Source organism: Gymnogyps californianus, chromosome 4 (genome assembly GCF_018139145.2).
Source record: "Gymnogyps californianus isolate 813 chromosome 4, ASM1813914v2, whole genome shotgun sequence".
Taxonomy (NCBI): domain Eukaryota; kingdom Metazoa; phylum Chordata; class Aves; order Accipitriformes; family Cathartidae; genus Gymnogyps; species Gymnogyps californianus.
Window position 1 is genome coordinate 46,931,609 of NC_059474.1, and position 19,111 is coordinate 46,950,719.

The 19,111-nt window shown below is 42.2% G+C and overlaps 1 protein-coding gene across 1 annotated transcript in view; it reads right to left on the reverse strand.

The window, feature by feature from the left end:
• The window catches only part of FNIP2 (folliculin interacting protein 2), a 49,393-nt gene extending 34,181 nt beyond the window's left edge, over positions 1 to 15,212 (reverse strand). The window contains exon 1 of the mRNA XM_050895537.1: positions 15,118 to 15,212. Within this exon, the coding sequence (XP_050751494.1) occupies positions 15,118 to 15,212 (95 nt within the window). The remainder of the gene's footprint in view (positions 1 to 15,117) is intronic.
• Between the last annotated feature and the right edge of the window lie 3,899 nt (positions 15,213 to 19,111).

Sequence of the window (19,111 nt, forward strand, 5' to 3'; positions counted from 1 at the left end):
CAGAGGAGTAGACATGACTTTCAAGTTTCAGAAGCCATTGTAGACTTGCTCTTGCTGCTGTTAAGAGTTTTTCCTTCCAAGCCTGGTGCAAAGCTGTAGCAGATACAACAGCTAATATTGACTTTAACTATGTTTGTTTCCTGGTATGTGATTAGGTAGCTGGCAATTATGTAGTCACAAGACTGAACCATATGGCCTCTTAAAAAAAAAAAAGCATAGTTGCTTTTGCAGTGACTCGCCCTTAGTTGCAAGGTTGTTCTAACACTGGCTACAACACCCTGTTAATGGCTCTCATGTGAGCAAGTGTCATCTGACAACCCCTAGCAACCTCATATAGCTTAGGAGCAAATAAGAATCTGTCATCATTGCCATATGGTTATCAGTTAAAAGAAATGACCAACAACAAGAAACACACTAGCTATTCTGCACTGTAATGCTTTTACTTTTAAGGACAAATAGTATTCACACTTGGCCTAGAATCTGAAACTACTATTTTGAAAAGCTTTTTTAAAAAAGTAGAAGGGAAAACAACCACCAAAAAAAGTTTGTCACAAACATCAAGTTGGTTGATGAGAATTTATAGTCATGTGCCCATTAAAACAGTTTAATGGCAGTACTAATGACAAAAATACCTAATAAAATACTTCTGACCAAGAAAATTTAAGTTTTTAAACAGAACAAAGGAACCTGATGTTTTGTTCAGGCTAGGTAATTCCACTGCAGAACAAAGTCCTCTTCCCCATCCCTGCTTTAAAAGTTATCCATACATGTCTGCTCATAATTCATGTCTTACATAGCTTTCCCCCATCAGTAAAATTTTAGACATTTTATAAGGTGACAGCCATAGTGCTATTTCCCTTCCAGATTAAAAATGGAAAATAACTTCGCTAATGGTCACCCAGAAATACAGCAGTAGTTAGAAAACACAGTAAGATTTCAAAACCTAGTGCTACGTGCTACCTGCTAAATAGCACAGCGCCTTTCTTAAAAGGATTTTGTAATCTCAGTAAACCCAACCTCTAAACACTGGACAAAAGTCAAGCAGAAAACCAGAGCAAGGTTAGGTTGAACAACTTGCTCAGTTGCAGAGGGAAGCCTATAGCAACAGAAAAAAAGTTCAGTTTCAATTCCCAGAGTAGTGACAAGTACTGTGACAAGTAGATCACAATCACTCCTCCTCCCAAGTGAGTGAAACAAGTGAAAAAGCTTTGGCCTGTTCTCAAGTTATTCAAACGATCCAGGAGAGGGTGAGTCCTAGCCCTCACCTCATTGAGGAGGACTACTTTAAACATCAGTGTTCCTAGTCACCTTTGAGGTGTAAATGAAACAAACAGCTGATGGCCAGGTTCCTACACTTAGACTAAGATCAGCAACTGATAGCCTTCATTTCTGTCCTATCTTTTCCCCAAACAAAAGCCAAAACAAAATTCTGAAACATTCAGTTAAATGACTGCAATATTGGATTCACATCAGAGACTAGAACTAGGAACTCCTGTAAGGTCACTAAATAGACGTACTTCACAACACTACCTCATCTGTAGGTGAAGTCATCTGTAGAACACTATAAATCCCAAAATACCTGGGGAATTACCACCGAAAATCCACCAAACAGTTTCTGAAGCAAAAAAAAAAAAAAAAAAAAAATAGTTGCAAACCCACACATAGAAAACACCCTGAGTCCAAGGAGTACATAATACGGAAAGTGGAAGAAAGTGTCCTGCTCTCCAGATATAATCCTCCGGGAAGCAGAGTTTAACCACTCTTTTTCTAGGCTATGTGACAGCATGTCACCTGCTCTGTTTGTAGGTCATTTCCTGTACTGCAACTCCACTGAGACAATTGCCTAAATGATTTCAACTCAAGGTAATACTTTAGCACGAAAATTTGGCGTGGGGGAAAGAGGAAATATGTATGATGGCGTTATCTAATTAACAATAATTTTCTGTATAACTTACAGCTGTCCACTAAAACTTAAGCACTGTTTTCAAATCTAACAGAATATTTGCAGAGCCCCCTGTAAGGTTTTATTTTCCAAACAGCTTCTAGAAGCAGGCTAGAGAAGCGTAGGAAAACAGAAAGTTTGAATCATACCTGCTGTTTCAGTGAGCGTTTGTTTTTGCAAAACATACGCTTAGCAAAGTTGATACACAAAAAATGCCTACGACCCAGACATTCAGGATGAGTGCCAAAACACGTTTAAAGGTGATGTGGAATCTATTTTGGATTGCTTAATGATGAATTTCCCTCTTTTAGTCTGTTGAATAGCTTATGTAGGAGATGTAGGTTCCTTTCCTCCCTCCCAATTTGACGTATTTACCCTGCATTGCTCCTCCTCTTTTTAAAACCTTGGATATGGAAGAGTTGTGCTGGTGCCACACCACATTCTTTTTCCACGATGATTTAAAGTAGTCCTAATATGGTAAAGCACTGTTAACCTCAGATGAACCACCTTGTTCAAGCATGATACATAGTTACTAGTTTCACACAAGTTAGGCAGGATACATTGCACATTAGTCATGCAACAAGTGAAGGAACATCTTATTTGCAGCACTTCTCTCTGTTTAGATTTTCCTGTAGAAAGAGTTCTGGTGGAGAAAAATAAAGTTCTCTATATCAGATCACTGTACAGAAAGGTTACTTTTTTTTTCCTAATTCTATATGTTACTATATGAAAAGCAAAACGATATTGGATATATTTGTTCACTGAAAAGTTAGAATTCCACAGACTCCCTGCTTAGGGAAGGAGAATATACTGGATTTTTTCAAGGCTTTTCTAGCAAGCTTTGTTGCTAGAAAGCAATACCATCACACACACGCACAAAAAATGACCACAAAAACCACACACACCTGATAGAGGCTAACAAACAGATCTATACAAGTTAAAGTCACCATAAATTGCACACATCAGCTTTCCACAAACATCAAGAACAGCCTATTAAACCAGTGTTTCACAACTCAGCCAACTTTCCTAAGTTTGGATTCACTGTTCATTGGCTTACCTACAAGTCAGAAGTTTGGGAGCTAGGTTTCATACAGTGTCTCAGTGATAACGTAAAAAAACCCAAATCCCTAACCAAACAAAAAAAATCCAACAAGAACAATGTGTTTGAAGTAGTACCATAAACAGCACAGAGACAGTGCTCTCAGTTGCTAGCCCCAGAAATGGAATTCCTCATTAGCAAAGAGAAGAGCTCAAGATTTGTAATCGCACAAAAAAGTGCATATATTTAATTGCGTTTTACCATTAAGAAAATTGTTTATTTTTGTTAAACTAGGACTTTAAACAAAGAAAGGTGAAGTACACAATAAGGTTAGCACTCTAGATCCATCACCCAGTCCTCTCCTCAGTACAGAAAGCCTTACTTAGTCTTAATCAACTTTCCCCCTTCCATCCCACTTTCCACCCTAACCCCCATAGCTTCCAACAGCTAGGAGAGCTCAGTTGATTTAAATTAAGTCAAATATTTTGCAGAAGTTGTTTCATAGTAATAATCTTTACCATTTCAAAGAACCAAAGGTTTACTTGTTAATTTAACTCTCTTTAGGGTTTGGGTCATTTTTTTTTTTTCCTGTTTATCTTTTTACAGGCACCTCCAGTAACCAACTTCCAGCTTTCACTGTAGCCAAACAGGTTGAGCCAAACGGCAGCAGCAGGACGGGAGCAAGTAGTACTCGGTCCAGCGTCTCCGCTGAGCACTGGGGCGCAGGCCGCCCGGCCAGCAGGGCCACCCCACCTCCTCCGGCACACAGCGCCGGGTCCCAGCTAATGCATCATTCCCATGTCACTTGTTCCAGCGGCACCATGTGACTGGGCCAGCGTCCAGGAACACAGCTACTAAATACAGACACTGCCAAGGCACGTCTGAGAACTGCCTCTGCCAGAAAATGAGATGAATAGAAATCTCTTATCCTACCAGCTTTACTGCCTCTGCCTTTCCCCACCTTCTCTTGAACAGAAGGAAGAACTACACATTGCACATCTGAAGGAGAATTCTGAGCAATAACGCAAGGCAGAATCTGGTATTTATAACACTGTACCAGCTTTTGTTGCATTTCAACACTGTATGAAAAGTACTGACGGATCTCAGACCTTAGTATCTCCTACGTAAATCAGCAGGCCAGCACAGACATCACCACCACACCTTAGGGGCGGTATCCTGAGGCATGGGTTTGGTTGCCTGCTCTTTCCTGTTCCTTCTCCTTCTTCTGTAAAGCCCTATTTATTTTTTTTTTATTTAATAAGAAAAAGTCTGTATGCAGCTTTCAAGCCTCTGTTCAAAGGAGTAGTTTTAGAATATGAAAATAAAAAACATGACTAAAACAATATTATTAGACACAAATAAATACATATTAATGCCAACTGATAGAGATATGAACAATGTTTGATGTTCAACATCCCCCTCCAGATTTTTTCTAGTTAGCTGAAAATTACTCCTTTTGCCAAAACACACACACACCTCTTCACTAAACTAGCTTCACTAAAACACCCGCATATTAACAGAAACAATTTCTGTACAAACTTCCTCCACTCCTGCTATGAAAAGGCTACATTCACAAGAGGGCTTTGTAAACTTCAGAAGACGTGGCATTCTCTCTCAAACTTTATAGACAAATAAGTTTAGGGTACTCTTTCCAGTGGTGCAGAAAACACTGCAAATCCCCTCCTCATCCTTGTTCTGAACACCCACTCCCACCACACAAGAGAATACTCTCAAGCAGGGCTAGAGGCAAGCGCTACCCAGGGATCCCATGCCCTTCTTCCAAGGGAAATTGCTTCAGAAGGGGTCAGTTTCAACTAACCCAAAAGTGCATATGCAGCAGTATGATTTCACTAAAAAAAAAAAAAATAAATTTAAAAAAAATTAAAAGTTACCTGGTTCTCGGTGCATCCTCCCAAATTCATAATATATGAAATCAAAGATATCAAATGTGGCGCTCTAGAAGTGCTGTGAGCTGAAGAAGCCCAGGTTTTTTGATCAGCTAACATAATATTGGTGCGCCCTCTGTAAATGTTCATGTTAAACTGTTGTAAGAGCAAGACCATTTTTGATTCTTTTAAAATAGAGATTATAACTGAAAAGTTAGTCTGCAATAACCAGGAAGGGAATGAAGAAAAAGTATGTTGAATATTTATGAAAATTTACTGATTTACTCAGCTGGCAAGGATATGGGAAAGAACACATATATAAGAAGCCATGCTCGATCACCCTAAAGTTACTATAGCATGAACAGCAAAAGTCCATCGCCTCTGTCTAGATGAATGCCAGGAAATCCTGACTTAGATTGAATTTAGTGATAACACAGACGGATATAACATCAGCTCCGGCATTTTTCACTTGTTATAGCCAAAAATATGTTTTGCTCCTCTTGTTGTTGTCATGATAATTTGTCTATTCCATCCAAAACACTTTCCTTAACCCTCTCTTGTAGACAGTGTGGTAGGTAGCTTTCCAGTAACTAGCACTGAATCCTGAAGGCTTACATACATTTATTTTCTAGTTTCACTGGAAAGGGAAGCAGGAGCCACGTCTTAGGACCCCGTACAGAAGATCAGGGTAATTAAATCACTCACACCATAATACCTTCTCAATGAAAAAGACTACACACAAAACCAAACAAACCACAGTCGTGCAGCTGACTGGCATGGGCAAACCTAACCTTGCTGCAAGACACCATGCAAGAGAATTACGTTCTGTTTACTACCAATTGTGTAGGACTTTGAATGTATAAATAGTCATTAAGTCATGAAACAGCCTCCTCCTTAAAGCAGGCCAACCACTCTAACTACTCACATAGGATCCTAAACATTTTCTAAAAAATACTGGTATTACATTAGACTTAGAAGTTTATACAGCCAGGTTTATACATAATTACAGTTGACCACACCCAGTAACATGTTAAGATTTAGCTGCCAAGCAGCAGTCTGTCAATCATGAAGTATCTGGACAAAAAAAAATAAAAATCACAGAAAAAAGAGCCAGTTGCAACCTTGTGATGCAATAGGAAAATGCTTCACACATTGAAGATTCACGGATAGAAACAAACTAAAATTACAGTCAACAAGCTTATGTAGCAATTATCTATTTAGACAAATTAGAAACCTTTCTCCTCGTGAGAAGGTAAGAATTGGTCAAGCTCCTTCAGTGTTCCCCATTAAAACACTCTATAAAGAAAGTCCTTTATAATGGACCTGACTTTATCCCGAGATGAAGTCTACCAGAGCAGACTCACTAGGGGCCTTCCTAACAATTACAGATTCAGGACAACTTCATTAAAAAACAAATAAAACTCACTCTTTCTTTTCTAGTCAAAAGAGGGCCCAAGGATACAACTCTAATGAAGTCTATACTCTAGCCAACTTTTAGTGCTTCAGTAATGCAAACGAAAAGCCACTGCTTCAATCAGATTTCTAGTTCACATTCCAACACCACAAATATAAAATTATTTCTTTAAGCAGTAAACAAAGTTTAATTCAGAGGTTCAAGCCATCTTTGACATTCCACCCAGGTGTTTTTTTGCTTAAAAACAAAGAAATCAGGCAGATATAGTATCAATGTGTACACAGGTTCATTGAGTTGACTGATTGTTGCAAAAAAGCCATGTCCACTACAAAATACAATGTTCTGTTCTCATTTTCCTCTCCATTGCATACCTACCCCTGGACCCATTATCCAGTCCAGCTATACATAGGCATTTTACAGTTACCAAGTGCCACCATAAAGTGACAAACAGAAAAAGCTAGTTTTCAAATATAGATTATTTTCCTAGTTCCATTTAAAAGCATTCCCAAACGTATTCCTGTCCGTAAGACTGCATGCAGGAACTTCTGAACACATGAAGTTTAGTACCTGAATTGTTTCTGAACTAAACTGTACTCTGATCTAGTCCACAGGGGATGACTGACATATAACCTCGAGTCTCCCAAATATTGAAGTCATCAGGTGTTACTCACCCACTCTAGAGCTTGGAATCACATGTGAAATAGTTTTAGCACTGAGTAAGCATGCTGTATATCCACAGTCAGATGTCATAAATATCTTTATAATCAGAGAGGGTTAATTTTTCCAACTCTTTAACTTGATGCAATTTAGAAACTCTTTTAGCAGTTGGTAAGGCAGAGGTTGGCACTCCTGAAGCTGTTTCAACTGGCTACCATGTGAGAGCAACTTTCCTCCAGGCTAAAAGCCAAGATCAAGTAAGAGCTCAGACGCATACTGCCAAGTGAACTGAAGTGGTTACCAATTCCCAGCTCTTTATTCCAGCCTTCTCAACACAGCTGAGGACTAGAACATATGAGGCCTCCATAACCATTTCTGCATGAAGTCTGACAGCTTAACACAAACTACTGCAAGAGATGGTTGTATCACTGACTTTTAGATAGACATGACTGAGGAGGGCTCCAACACTCTCTATTATAGCAACGCTACTGTGGAAATGAGAAATGTCCAGCCAAAAATCAATTTCAGCACAGCATGGGAGAATGCAATAGCGTCTTGTACCACTGCAGCCATTTCAGGTGTCAGATAACATCCAGATTCAGAATTCAGTGCAAAGACTCTGCATAGAAATCCAGAGCACCGAGTTCATTCAAGCCACTCTTCTTTCGTACAAGTTAGTAAACTTAATGACAATAAAAGCTAAGAGTTATTATTGTAAGAAAATTCCTGACTTCATTATAAAATATAAAGTACTAAAGTGTTCAGATTTCTAATTTTAAAGTGCTAATATCAAATTCAGCCTGTTAGCACCTCTATTAGAAAAGTAAATAAATGTTGTCAGACTGTTTACTTAATACAACTGATTTCATTAGCATGTGTGAAACTCCACTGAGCACCTTGGAGGAGAAAAGCTGAGGTGTATTGCATTGAGGTGAGAACATGCTGCAGAGAAAGCTCCATACTGAGTCAGTAATTACATCACACACAGCTAAAGTTTCACTTCAGCACAGTCTATGGAAGGAAAATCATGAGTCAGTTTTAACAGCAGCAAGTGTGACATAAAGCCCTCATGCCCATTTATCAGTAAAATTCTAAGAATCTCACCAATATCCAGGAAGCGTCCTGACTGACAAAACAGATATTTTGACTGTCGGTCATGTGAAGGCACTTGTACTTGCCCTAATTGCAGTGGGGAAGGCACAGGCACTATTACTGAAGCTCCTAAGCTAGTCCTCTTGGTGCCTCAGAAGAATGCTTTGCCTTGCAGTCTGCGCGGGAGCTTGTCTTGTGACCTCAATCTTGCATATAAAAAAATGACATTGCTACGGTATTCCAGCAACAAACGCATACAAACAGGGCAAATGGAGTGAGGCAGGAAAGGCAGCAAGCACTGTTAAAGTGAGGAGAAAGCAGAACGGAGAAGAACCTGAGCCCGAAGATTAAGAAGTGGAGGCAGAGCACACACAGAGGAGATGATTCATGACAGGCAAAGGTGAGCAACCACGTCCATGCCTGTTAGTCAGATCAGTAGTAATCTGACACTATCGCAGGAAGTGCATGCAAAGGTGCAGACAGACACATTTGCTGTCTTCACACAAGAAGTACCCAATTCAAAGTCCTCCTTTTCTTGCTTATTCTCTCTAGCAAGCCCGTTAACCACCATCCTACAGAACCGCGTTCCCCATCTTTTGCCCAAGAAGTGTACCCATGGAAACCTTCACATAGCAAATACTGATAATTAGGATAGCATAAGAACATTCTTCTTACAACGCTTAGACAAAGTGGCATGCAAGACGACAGTGTGCTCTTAATCAAGGGTGTACTTAGTAGAAAAAACTGTTGACAAACATAAAACACAACACATGGCGCAAACTGAGTTTCTCTTCAGAAGCCATCCCTGAACATCGCTAAAGTGCAAAGTAGATTACAGATGAAAGCACATGATTGTCAGTGTCAGAAGGAATACCTAAAGGAACAGGTACGTCACCAAGGTTTGTAGCACATGTAGTCAGAATTTATCCAAAGAATTCTCTTTGCAAAAGAAGTCCTCAACAGCTTCAATATTACTGAAATGCCAAAACAAGAAATAAATTGCTTTAATGAAAACAATTACTCTATTTTCTGCCCCCCCCCCCGACCCCAGCTATTTTGTCACATGTACTCTCTCTGGGCTTTCAGTCTGCTGTTACTCACTGTTCAGACCAAAGCTATAGCTAAAGGCCACTACCATGCACTCGAACACCTACATCCCACAATGTCAAAGTGGGATGACATGATGATTAATGATTACAACATTTTTGTCAAACCTCTTCCATCTTCCTTTCCTCTCAAGTTTTAATAAAGCTATTCTGCTACTTCAACTAAGTTTACATAAAAAAAGTTATGAAGTTTACGTAAGTTTACATAAACCCAGCCTCTACTGGCAATAAAGCTCTGCATCAACTTTCAAAAAATTTCTCTATGAATTCAGCTTTTATGAACAAATGTCCACATTTTTCAGCCCCAAGCAGCTCTGTTTTCTCACTCACATCAATCCATTTACGTCAACAGACAAGTATTCCCCTACAGCATTAGCATCATTGCTTTAGATTGTAGTGTTCTGCTTTACGTTGTGCTACCGACAAGTGAAGGTAGCTCCAAGGCTTTCTGTTGCTACTATTCCCCAAATCACTTTCTACTGAGCATAGTATGTGGCAGAGTACTCACCTATCCAGTTTCGGACATGTAAACAGCAAAAGTACCCTAAGAATAAGGAATCAAGCACCTACTATCCAACTGCGCATCAATTTAAGAGTCAGGTGTGTAGGAAATACACTACTAGCTCATTATGCCACATGGATAGTTACTCGTAAATCAGAAATAAGATAACCCACTGGCAAAACCAATTTGATCAGTCAGGCAAGAACGTGTCTTTTCATGGAATGAAATTAAATAACCAAGGTACATCCATCCCTCTCAGAACGTCAGTAGCTTATGCATTTCCACACAGTTTTTTAGGCATCTGTGGCAAAAAAGAAAAAAGGGGGTGTCTTCTTGCAACTTTAAGAGAGAATGAGAGTCTCAGAGCAAAGCTAGAGGAAACCAAGAGGTTGTTCAGTGACAGAAGTGTGTAGGGGAGGGGAAATCCAAACAACTTAAAGAGAATGGCCTTGGTTCCTGCAAAGCTCAAAAGCCAGAGGACTTGGGGTTGGTTTGTTTTCCTTCAAAACAGCCCCAGGCTGGAAGTGTGGTTTCCACGTCAAAAGACCACACTTTCAATCACTTCCTCTCTAAGCTGTTTTCTTGAGTGAGTTCTGGAGTGAGACTGTAATAAATCTCTTTCTGCAGAACTTACTCTTTAGCTGTCATTACTGAGGAAAGGCTAATGTCAGAACAGAGCACCTTGAGGCTCACCTTCAGCTGTCAGTGAAGAGGTATGTGGCTTAGACTTGCTGTTTAACCTTCCCTGCCCCCGTGCTCAGATCTGGCCCTGGGCTGCATCGCCCTTCCTACAGCATGTAAAATAGTGATTTTCTTTCAAATGCTTTTTGAAGGGTTTACAGACAGATGTTTAATGATATTTCCATGTATGAAGACGTACATGGGTGCTCAGCAGTGTTATTGCTGTGTGGATGTCTACAAAGCTGCAAGAAGCTCAAGACAAACCCAATTAGATACAAGAATTTACTGAGGAGCGTTTCATTTTAACAAAGATACAACAAACTGACATGGAAGCAGACTCAAAGCTCACTACTGCTTTCTTTCCTTTTTCAGAAGGTGGAACATTGCCAGGCTGGTAATAAATGCTGTGAAATAATGCTTAGCGAGTAGGATCTCACCAAGCATTTCAGCACTATGACCAAAGGAATTACTAGTATCAGCTGCCAAACAAATGATCTCATATACCAAAGCCAACAAACTGTTACCAGATAGATATCCTGCAGTTACAACATGACATCCGCTCCATTATAGACACTAGAAGGAGCAGCTGACACTTAAAGCTGAAGAAACAGCCCGTTTGCAAGTTTCAGACGCAGCTGAAATAACACAATCTCTTTTTTTTTTAAATAGAATCCACATAAAATGAAATTATTCCCTGTTTTACAACATTCCTTCACTAAACATACCAATATCAAAGAAATTTCATCAGAGGTTGCAATGCAGAAATTACACATTCAGCAGTGAAAGCACAGTCTTCCAAAAAACTCCAAGGCATTTCTTTTCGTTCTTACATCCCTGGATATAGGTACTTCATAAAAAAACCAAACCAAAACAAAACTATCAAAGACTGAAATTAGTGTGAAACCTTAGCCCTCAGTTTAAAGAAAACATCAATCTTTCATGTTGAAAAGTACAGAAAAGCACTGATGTGAAATCTCATTCTAGAAACAGGTAAACACAATTACAGAGGAACAGCTATAAATTTAAGTACAATCAAACTATCTGCAACCCATATCCATTTCCTTAAAGCCATCCCCCAATACCTTACTCAAATATATGCTTAACTATGAGACATTCTAGTCTCAAGATACTACGTGCTTATAAAATACTCAATCCCTAAAATTTAAAATTCATGGTGAGTAGCATGCTTTGTTTGTGCAGTAATAGCTACCATTCTGCTGAGCACATGACCCTAGTAGCACTCCAAAAACCTGTACAAACTACTCTAAATCAATCTTGTAAGGGAAGTAACATTTGATAAGGAAATAAGAAATATTAGGGGAATTTAGCCACATAAATACTCATTTGTCACACACAAAGTAGTTAGGATTTCTTCAACACATTAGAGTCTAAAAAGAAATATGTTGAACTACAGTCACTCAAATGTCTCTGTTGAAAGGTATGTGTGTATATACACACAGATATTTTTATGTATGCGTTATACACATATATACGCAAACACATATATAGATATTTTTAGTTAAGGGAAGCAAAAAGCGGTAGTAACAGAAACCAGAAGCTGAAGATCTGTATACAAAACTGCTTAGAACAAATACAATATCATGTCACTAATACCCATCTGTTCTCCAGCTGATTTATAATTTCTCTTTTTAAAAAAAGAATTAAGATATTCTACAATTCTAACTACTACCTTCCTACCACTTCATAGTTCCATTATTTTGAAGGGAGGGAGGCGCAGGCCAGTAGAAAGTCCTACTATCCTAATAGCTCTACATTAACATCTACACCTCATGTTTACTTTCTCCTCACCCAGCAAGTAAGGATTGTGTTTACAGGAACATGTAGTGCAGCCCAACAGGACTAGATCCACAGAGTGAATTAATTGGTGCTAAGGACCTGACACCCACACTATATGTGTTCTGGGGTTTTACTTTTGACCAGCTGTAGTCTGGTCCCAGGGACTGAATGCCCATTAGCGGTTGGAGCACACTTTCTAATTTTACTCATTCCAACAGGAATCCAGTTTACGCACCGAAGCCACTTGGCTATGTGAGCCAAAGTGCAGTAAGTGGAGACAATTGAGAGGTTTTCTTTAAGAGCACTCCTGATCCAAATTAAGATGTTAATGCTCATACACCCAAGAAACCATTTCCTGTGGCTCCACATTCAGCTATAGGCACCATGGCTCTCCTTCTCTTTGAGGCTGTGCCAGCTCATCCTGGTAAGCATCACGGAGCTTGTAGCTTGCCATTTTCTTCAGAGCCAAAGAGAGGAAGCAGCACCAACATTTGGTCAAGATTTAGCTCCTGTTAAAGGAGACGAGGCAACAGAACAAGTACATGTAGTACTTGTTACAGGCAAACCTAAAGCCTGGTTGATGGCCCTCTGCAACAGAACTTCTCCTGGTATTCCTGGGAAGACTAGGAACCCCAAAGCTTCCTAACAACGTACTTGAAAAAAGTTGTCAAATTAAGTGAATTTGAGGAGGTATGATCTACTAAAGAGATTTTTGGTGATTCCGCTATTGTTCTGGGTAAGGAGGGTGCGTGAATACATTTAGGCTTTCAAGACTTTCATAACAATTCAAAGTCCAAGGATATAGATTGTTATTGGTCTTACAGGGTAGCTTAAGAGAGCTATACACAGCAAGACATACTGAATGTGGAGGGACCTCACTAACCAAAACACTAAGAGGGAACAGAACTAACTAAAATCCTTAAAAATACAGGCTTGCCATTAGAACGCAAAACGATCCTGCCACTTTGCCTCTAACAGTGACCAGCAGCATATGCTTAATAGATAAGCTACCCAAGGATTAAGTCTTTCCTTTTATTTAGGTCCAATCATGTCTCTCCATTCAAACAGAGATTACTGTTCAACAGAAAGTCTATTAAAAGCATTGTAGTAGAGCTCTAAGACCCAGTAAGTATGCTCCTGCAAGTCATCAACAGATGACTAGAAAGAAAGAAAAAGCATTGCAGCACATTTAGAAGTCATAAGGAAGAAGCTTAATGCAATATTAACAGGTGAAAAAAAAACCCACATGCAAAATGCTTCAAATAACTTTATTAACTTTACGTTTGCCAAAAACTAATCAGATAGCAAGGGAATGGGAGAAAATAGAGCATAAAAAGAGTGATGGGTACCTACAATAGTATTTTAATGATAACAGTTTTTGTTTGAAGTGTCACATCATTTAAATGTTATTCAAACTGAAAACCGAGTGTGGAATATCTTACCGAAGAAATAGGAAGAAGAACAAAACAAATACAATCCCTAACCTCACAAAATACTCCAGATGGAGCAATCTTACTGATTTTAATGGGGGGGACACTGTGCAACAAATCTGCCTTCATGGAGATCCTTGACGAATCCAATAACCTTAAAACTACAACTAAGAGCATTGGTCTCCGATACAGAATACTTGGTAAGATTTTAAGCACAGGGCAAAATAATATAGTTGGGAATTGTCACTCAGTTTAAATGTGGAAAATATATTTGTTTTCTTTCAAATTAAAGGAGATATTTAATTCATAAGGTGAATAAGTGCTACAAAAAGTAACTAGCAAGTATAGTATATAGACTTCACGGCCTCCTGAAATTCACCAGCCCTGTTCTCTGATACGAATACAGCACCAGTACTGTGTCCTACCACTTTCAAAGGAATCACCTTATAACCCAAATATCCTAATGCCATTTTGATGTTACTCTATTTTTCACCACGATCTTGCAGCTTTGGCCACGCATATGGCCATGGCCCACACAGACCACCTTTGAAATCATAATGGCTCCTTGATGGTGATCTTTCATGCCTCGCACTACGGCACTTTGTGGATCAAGATGTTTTTCACCCCTCTCCCTTACCATTCTTAATAGTTTCAGCAGTGAAAGCCCAGATTCCAATTCAATTCTGTATACTGTCTGATCACAAGACTAGTCAACTCATGCCGAACAGAAAAAAAGACACAGAGCTTACCAGACATGCATGTGATAGTCACTGTGCTCACCAGGGCCGGTTTGGTCTTGTGAGCAGAACAGATGCTGAAAGTAACAAAGCTCCACCAGCCTGAGCAAAATGCTGTCCGCGAGGGTTTAGAAAACAGTAGTAATTCAATATTATACAAAGATTACATATTCAAGCTCTGAAGTAGCAACAGCTACTAAATCTCACCTTTAAGGATTTGCGGTATCACAAGCAGAGACAGCAGTGAAAGGTACCTAATGCTCAGTGGGTCACCAGACTATGCACGTGTATTTAGGTCACAACAATTAAGCCATTTTTTGATTTTCCTGTGCTGATGAGACCTGAGCATGAGTTATCACAGGAATCACATACAAACGCAAGGAAAGCGAAGGCCTGGCGCCTCTCCCCCGGTGTTGCCGAGGGGCCGGGCGGCGGGCGCCCCACGGTTCCCGAGCGTGCCACTTCCAACTCGGACATAAAATGGCTGAGAGATCCAACGAGAGGGAAAGGCGGGAGAAGAGCCACCCCGGCGCGGCGGTGCCTCCCGCCGCCTCCCCGCCCCACGCCCGGCTGGGGGTGCCCCCTCCCCGCGGGCCGCTCCTCCCGGCTCCTGCGGAAACTTCGCAGAGGGAGAACCCCAAGGGGGGGGCTGCGGCACACCTGCGCTGCGGCCTCTCAGCAGGCGGCCGGCGGCAGCGATGTTCTCGCTCCCCGCCGGCCTCTCCGCCACCTCCCCCGTTGCCTGGCCGCCCCCCGCCGCAGCCGGGGCAGCCCCCGGGGCCCAAGTGCAGCCGGCTCCGGCGAGCCCGGACCCGCCCTGCCCCCGCCGCTCACCTGAAGGCGGGCCCCTCCCCCGGAGCCCGGCCGTGGGGGGCCGCCGCGCTGCCACCCCTTTTGTTGAAGAGCTTCTGGAGCAGGGTGGGGGCCATGCCGCCGCCCCGCCCGGCGGCGGCCCCACCGCGCCTCTCGCAGCGGCTCAGCGGGCGGCGAGCGGCGGCGGCAGCCGCCGCGGCGGCAGCGGCAGCAGCATCTCCGCCACCGCGGAGCCGCCCAGCATTGCGCGGAGGCGAGGCGAGGGGAGCGCCGACCCGCTCAGCCGCGCCGCTCCCGGCGGCCGCCCGTCACCTGACCGAGGGGCCGAGCCCGCCCGCCCGGCGGCGCTGACAGCTGCCTGCCTGCCTGCTGCCTGCCGCCCGCCGGACGGGGCACGGCGGGGCACGACGCGCCGCCAGCAGCCGCGCGACGGGAACGGGGACGCGAACACGCCGCGCCCCCCCAGCGTTCCCCATTGGCTGCGCGGCGCTCCCTGCCCCGCCCCCAGCACGTGGTAAGGCGCCGGAGGCAGGCTTAAAGGGACAAGGGCCCTGCCCCGTGCGGGGCGGTGGCGGCTGGGGACGTTGGCGGGGGGCGGGGCAGAGAGGGGCGTGTGCCGCGTGCCGCCGGGTGTGCTTAGGCAGCCCGGTGGGCCTGTACGGGCGTGCAGATACACGCAGGCACGGGTGTATGTGCACATATATTACACATATTTTATATATCCATAGCAATAAGCATGTGCGTATATATATTTATAATGTATATTTTACAATACATGTCTCTATGTATAGATATACGTGTGCATACATGTGCACATACATATATGTACATACGCATCCCCTGTATATGCACGCATGTACATCACATATTTGTGATTTACAGCAACGCTGCTGTGCGCTGAAGCAGGCGCGAACAAAGCCGCCGCCTGCGTCAGATGGGGCCGTTGCCCCGTCGGGGCTGGCAGCGAAGCGCCCCGGCCACGGCCGCTCCCGCGCCCCCTCCTCCCTCACGCCAGCCCAGCCCGCGGCCCGACAAAAATCCGTCGGGTTTTTGGGAAGCTCACGTCCCTCGTTTTGCTCCACGCACAAATTCCAGTCACCGGTCCGGGAAAGTTTTAATCTGATTTTTTTTTTTTCCTCGTCCTGGTCTCTGTAACGGAGAGACCCCCGGCATAAAATTGTAGAATTACTGCAATTCCCTTCGAGAATCTGAACTTTGCCTTCAGTCCTTGACCAGGCAAGTGAGCACATTTTTGCAGGAAGGTAGCTCTGCTGGGACGGTGCCTATTTTCACTCATTTCTCTTTAACTGATCTATTTCACTCACAAAATAATCAGATAATGCTACAGTATTTGGGGGTCATTTGGAGCTTTAAGTTTGTTTGTTTGTTTAATTTGGGGGAAAGGGTTGTTTGTGTGGTTCTGCCCAGCAGCAGGATGACACCACCACGCACCCACCAAGAGAACACAACTTCAAATGCTCCTTTGTAACCAGCTAGGTAGCTCCATTGTGTGGTGCAGCAAAAAAAAAAAAAAAAAAAAAAAAAAAGGCAGAATCACGACAGCTTCCTGCTCTTTTCAGGAAGCTTGGAGACATAGAGAATGGTGATTGTTACAATAGTTGACTGCAAACCCAACATCCAGTAGTGGCAGAAGAGGTGGAGGTCATGCTGGTGCTTTGGAGCCAGCCCTTCAGTGGCTGAAGAAGCTGATTTCTCTTTAAAATAAAAATCAAGAGATGACTGTCTACTGGCCTGATAGTCTGATCAGCTGCTCCCTCTGTAACACCAGACTGAATCTTGTAATGCTCGGCTGACCCTGTTTGGAGGTCCGTTCCCAGAAGGGATCGCCATTTTGAAGGCTCTCAACCACTTCGTCTGTGAGACTGAATACTCAACGTAAATCTTTCAGCTTGGATGTTCCTACTGCTTTTGATTCTTTACTTCCACCATCACCACCAAATGCCCCCAGTCATTAAGGTCAATCCACTCAACCGAAGCTGAAGGACAGAAAAGTGAGGGTACAGTGATGATAGTACACTGGAAGGGAAGTCAACAGCAGGGTGTGGCTGGACAAGATCAAAGACATCATGGTTGACATAGTAATCGATGTGAATGAGAATCTAGGCATCCAGCTCCAGAAATAAGCACTGGACTGTATTTCTCAAAGAACAGTCTTGAGAAACTTAAAGTTGCAAACACCACGGCTGCCACTCTACGGTACATCTGTGTTAGCGAGTAGTGCTGACCACTGGGGGCAGAATCGTAGACTAAACCAGTTCTTACAGAGCCCGATGTCCACATCACGACCGTTTTACAGGGTTTTATTTTGGACTAGTCGTAATCTGGTCCTGTCAGCAGAATGAGTGTCAGTGGTTGGAGCACACTGAATGTGTTTCTGAAAAACATCCGGTTTAGTTTCACCGGAAAATGATCCACTTCGTATGCCCAGATGCCACTCCAAAATGTGAAGCAAGACAAAGTCAGTGAGGACAACTGGGATACCGACTTCAGAAATGCACTTCTGATCTGAGCAAAAACGGCAGTGTAAATGCACCCTACATGTTGGCTGATGCTCAGTGCAAAATTAGTTCTCGATATTTTCTGTTGATGTGTGTGACAGTCACTATGGTCTGAAATTGATAATAAATTTGATAATAAAACATTAAGACGCTAGTGTTCTGAAGGCTATTTCTGAAAAAAATAATGGGGAAAACACAGGAGAATCAGCAAAGGACTACAAAATAACTTTCACAGTCTGTACGGACTGTCGCACCCCAAACAGAGTTTGGCTATATAGAACACCTGACAAAGCAAACACGGTGATTTTTCACTAACTCATGAGTGCAAAATGAGAGTAGATGTAAAGAAAAAAGCCATACTATCTGTCAAGCAAAGACCATTTACAGCAAGATAGTGTGCTCACAGCCCTCACTCTTCCAGGAAATATAGGAAATAAAAATGTGGCATACAAGAATCAAAACCTTATTCGTAATATTCTGACTAAGGGTCAGACTCTTTATTTGCAGAGGAAGACAATGTAATTGATGAAACTTCAGTCAGAAAAGGAGCCAGATTCTTAATGCAAAAATAGATGGGACTTTGTTAGAAAGTTGTCAATACATAAAAATGATCATTCAAATCCTGGAATAGCTGAATGCTTGGGTAAGTATTTCTGTGTTTCACAGAGTATAAATCTCTCTGAAGATTCTCTCCTGAGAATGTAGGAACCAGGTTTTATAGCCAGGACAGGCTGGGTTAAGAGCCAAGTCTCCTAAATTACACTTTGCCTCCCTGTCACTTCAACCTGGTTGAAACTTTGAGTTCCATTACAGCTGCTTCCCTTCCACCTCGCTCAGTCCTGAACGCAAAAGTCCAAAATGCTTCTAAACCTCTGTTGTCAGAACTAGGCTTTGGAGGAACCACAAAAAGAAGCCAGAGGCCAGAATAGGTAAGCCGTGAAGATTTAACAAAAAGTTTGTTAATCCAGGGTGCTCGTTAATGACTTACTGCTTAGTGTGGTGACGCATGCTGTGTAAGTTACATGAACACAGATAAGTCTTGCTACACCTTGCAATGCATCAGCAACATTTTGGATTCTGTAAAATACATAAAATCCAGTTTTTATTGCCACTTCAAACATGCCAAGTAAAATGTGATATCAAGAAATGTCTAGAATTATTCTCTCTCCATATTGTTATTATCACTATTTAGCACAGTAAGTCTAAATTACTCTCCACAGAGAATTTTAAAACCTATTATGAAATGTATTCCACTTTGCAAGCAGGGACAGAAACTGACAGAAACGGAGAGCTTGGGATTGCAGCCCCCTGCAAACCAGCTTACTCATCCTTCATTGAACAGAGTGTTACATAACTTGCGCTGTTGCTGCAGCAACTTTTCCCAGCCCCTGAACAGTGCCACAAAGGTGCTGCCTTAATAAAGATAAGCAGTTTCACTGTCTTTTTACATAGAAGACACAGTCAGTTGAAAACAAAAGACAGTTTAAAGGGAAATA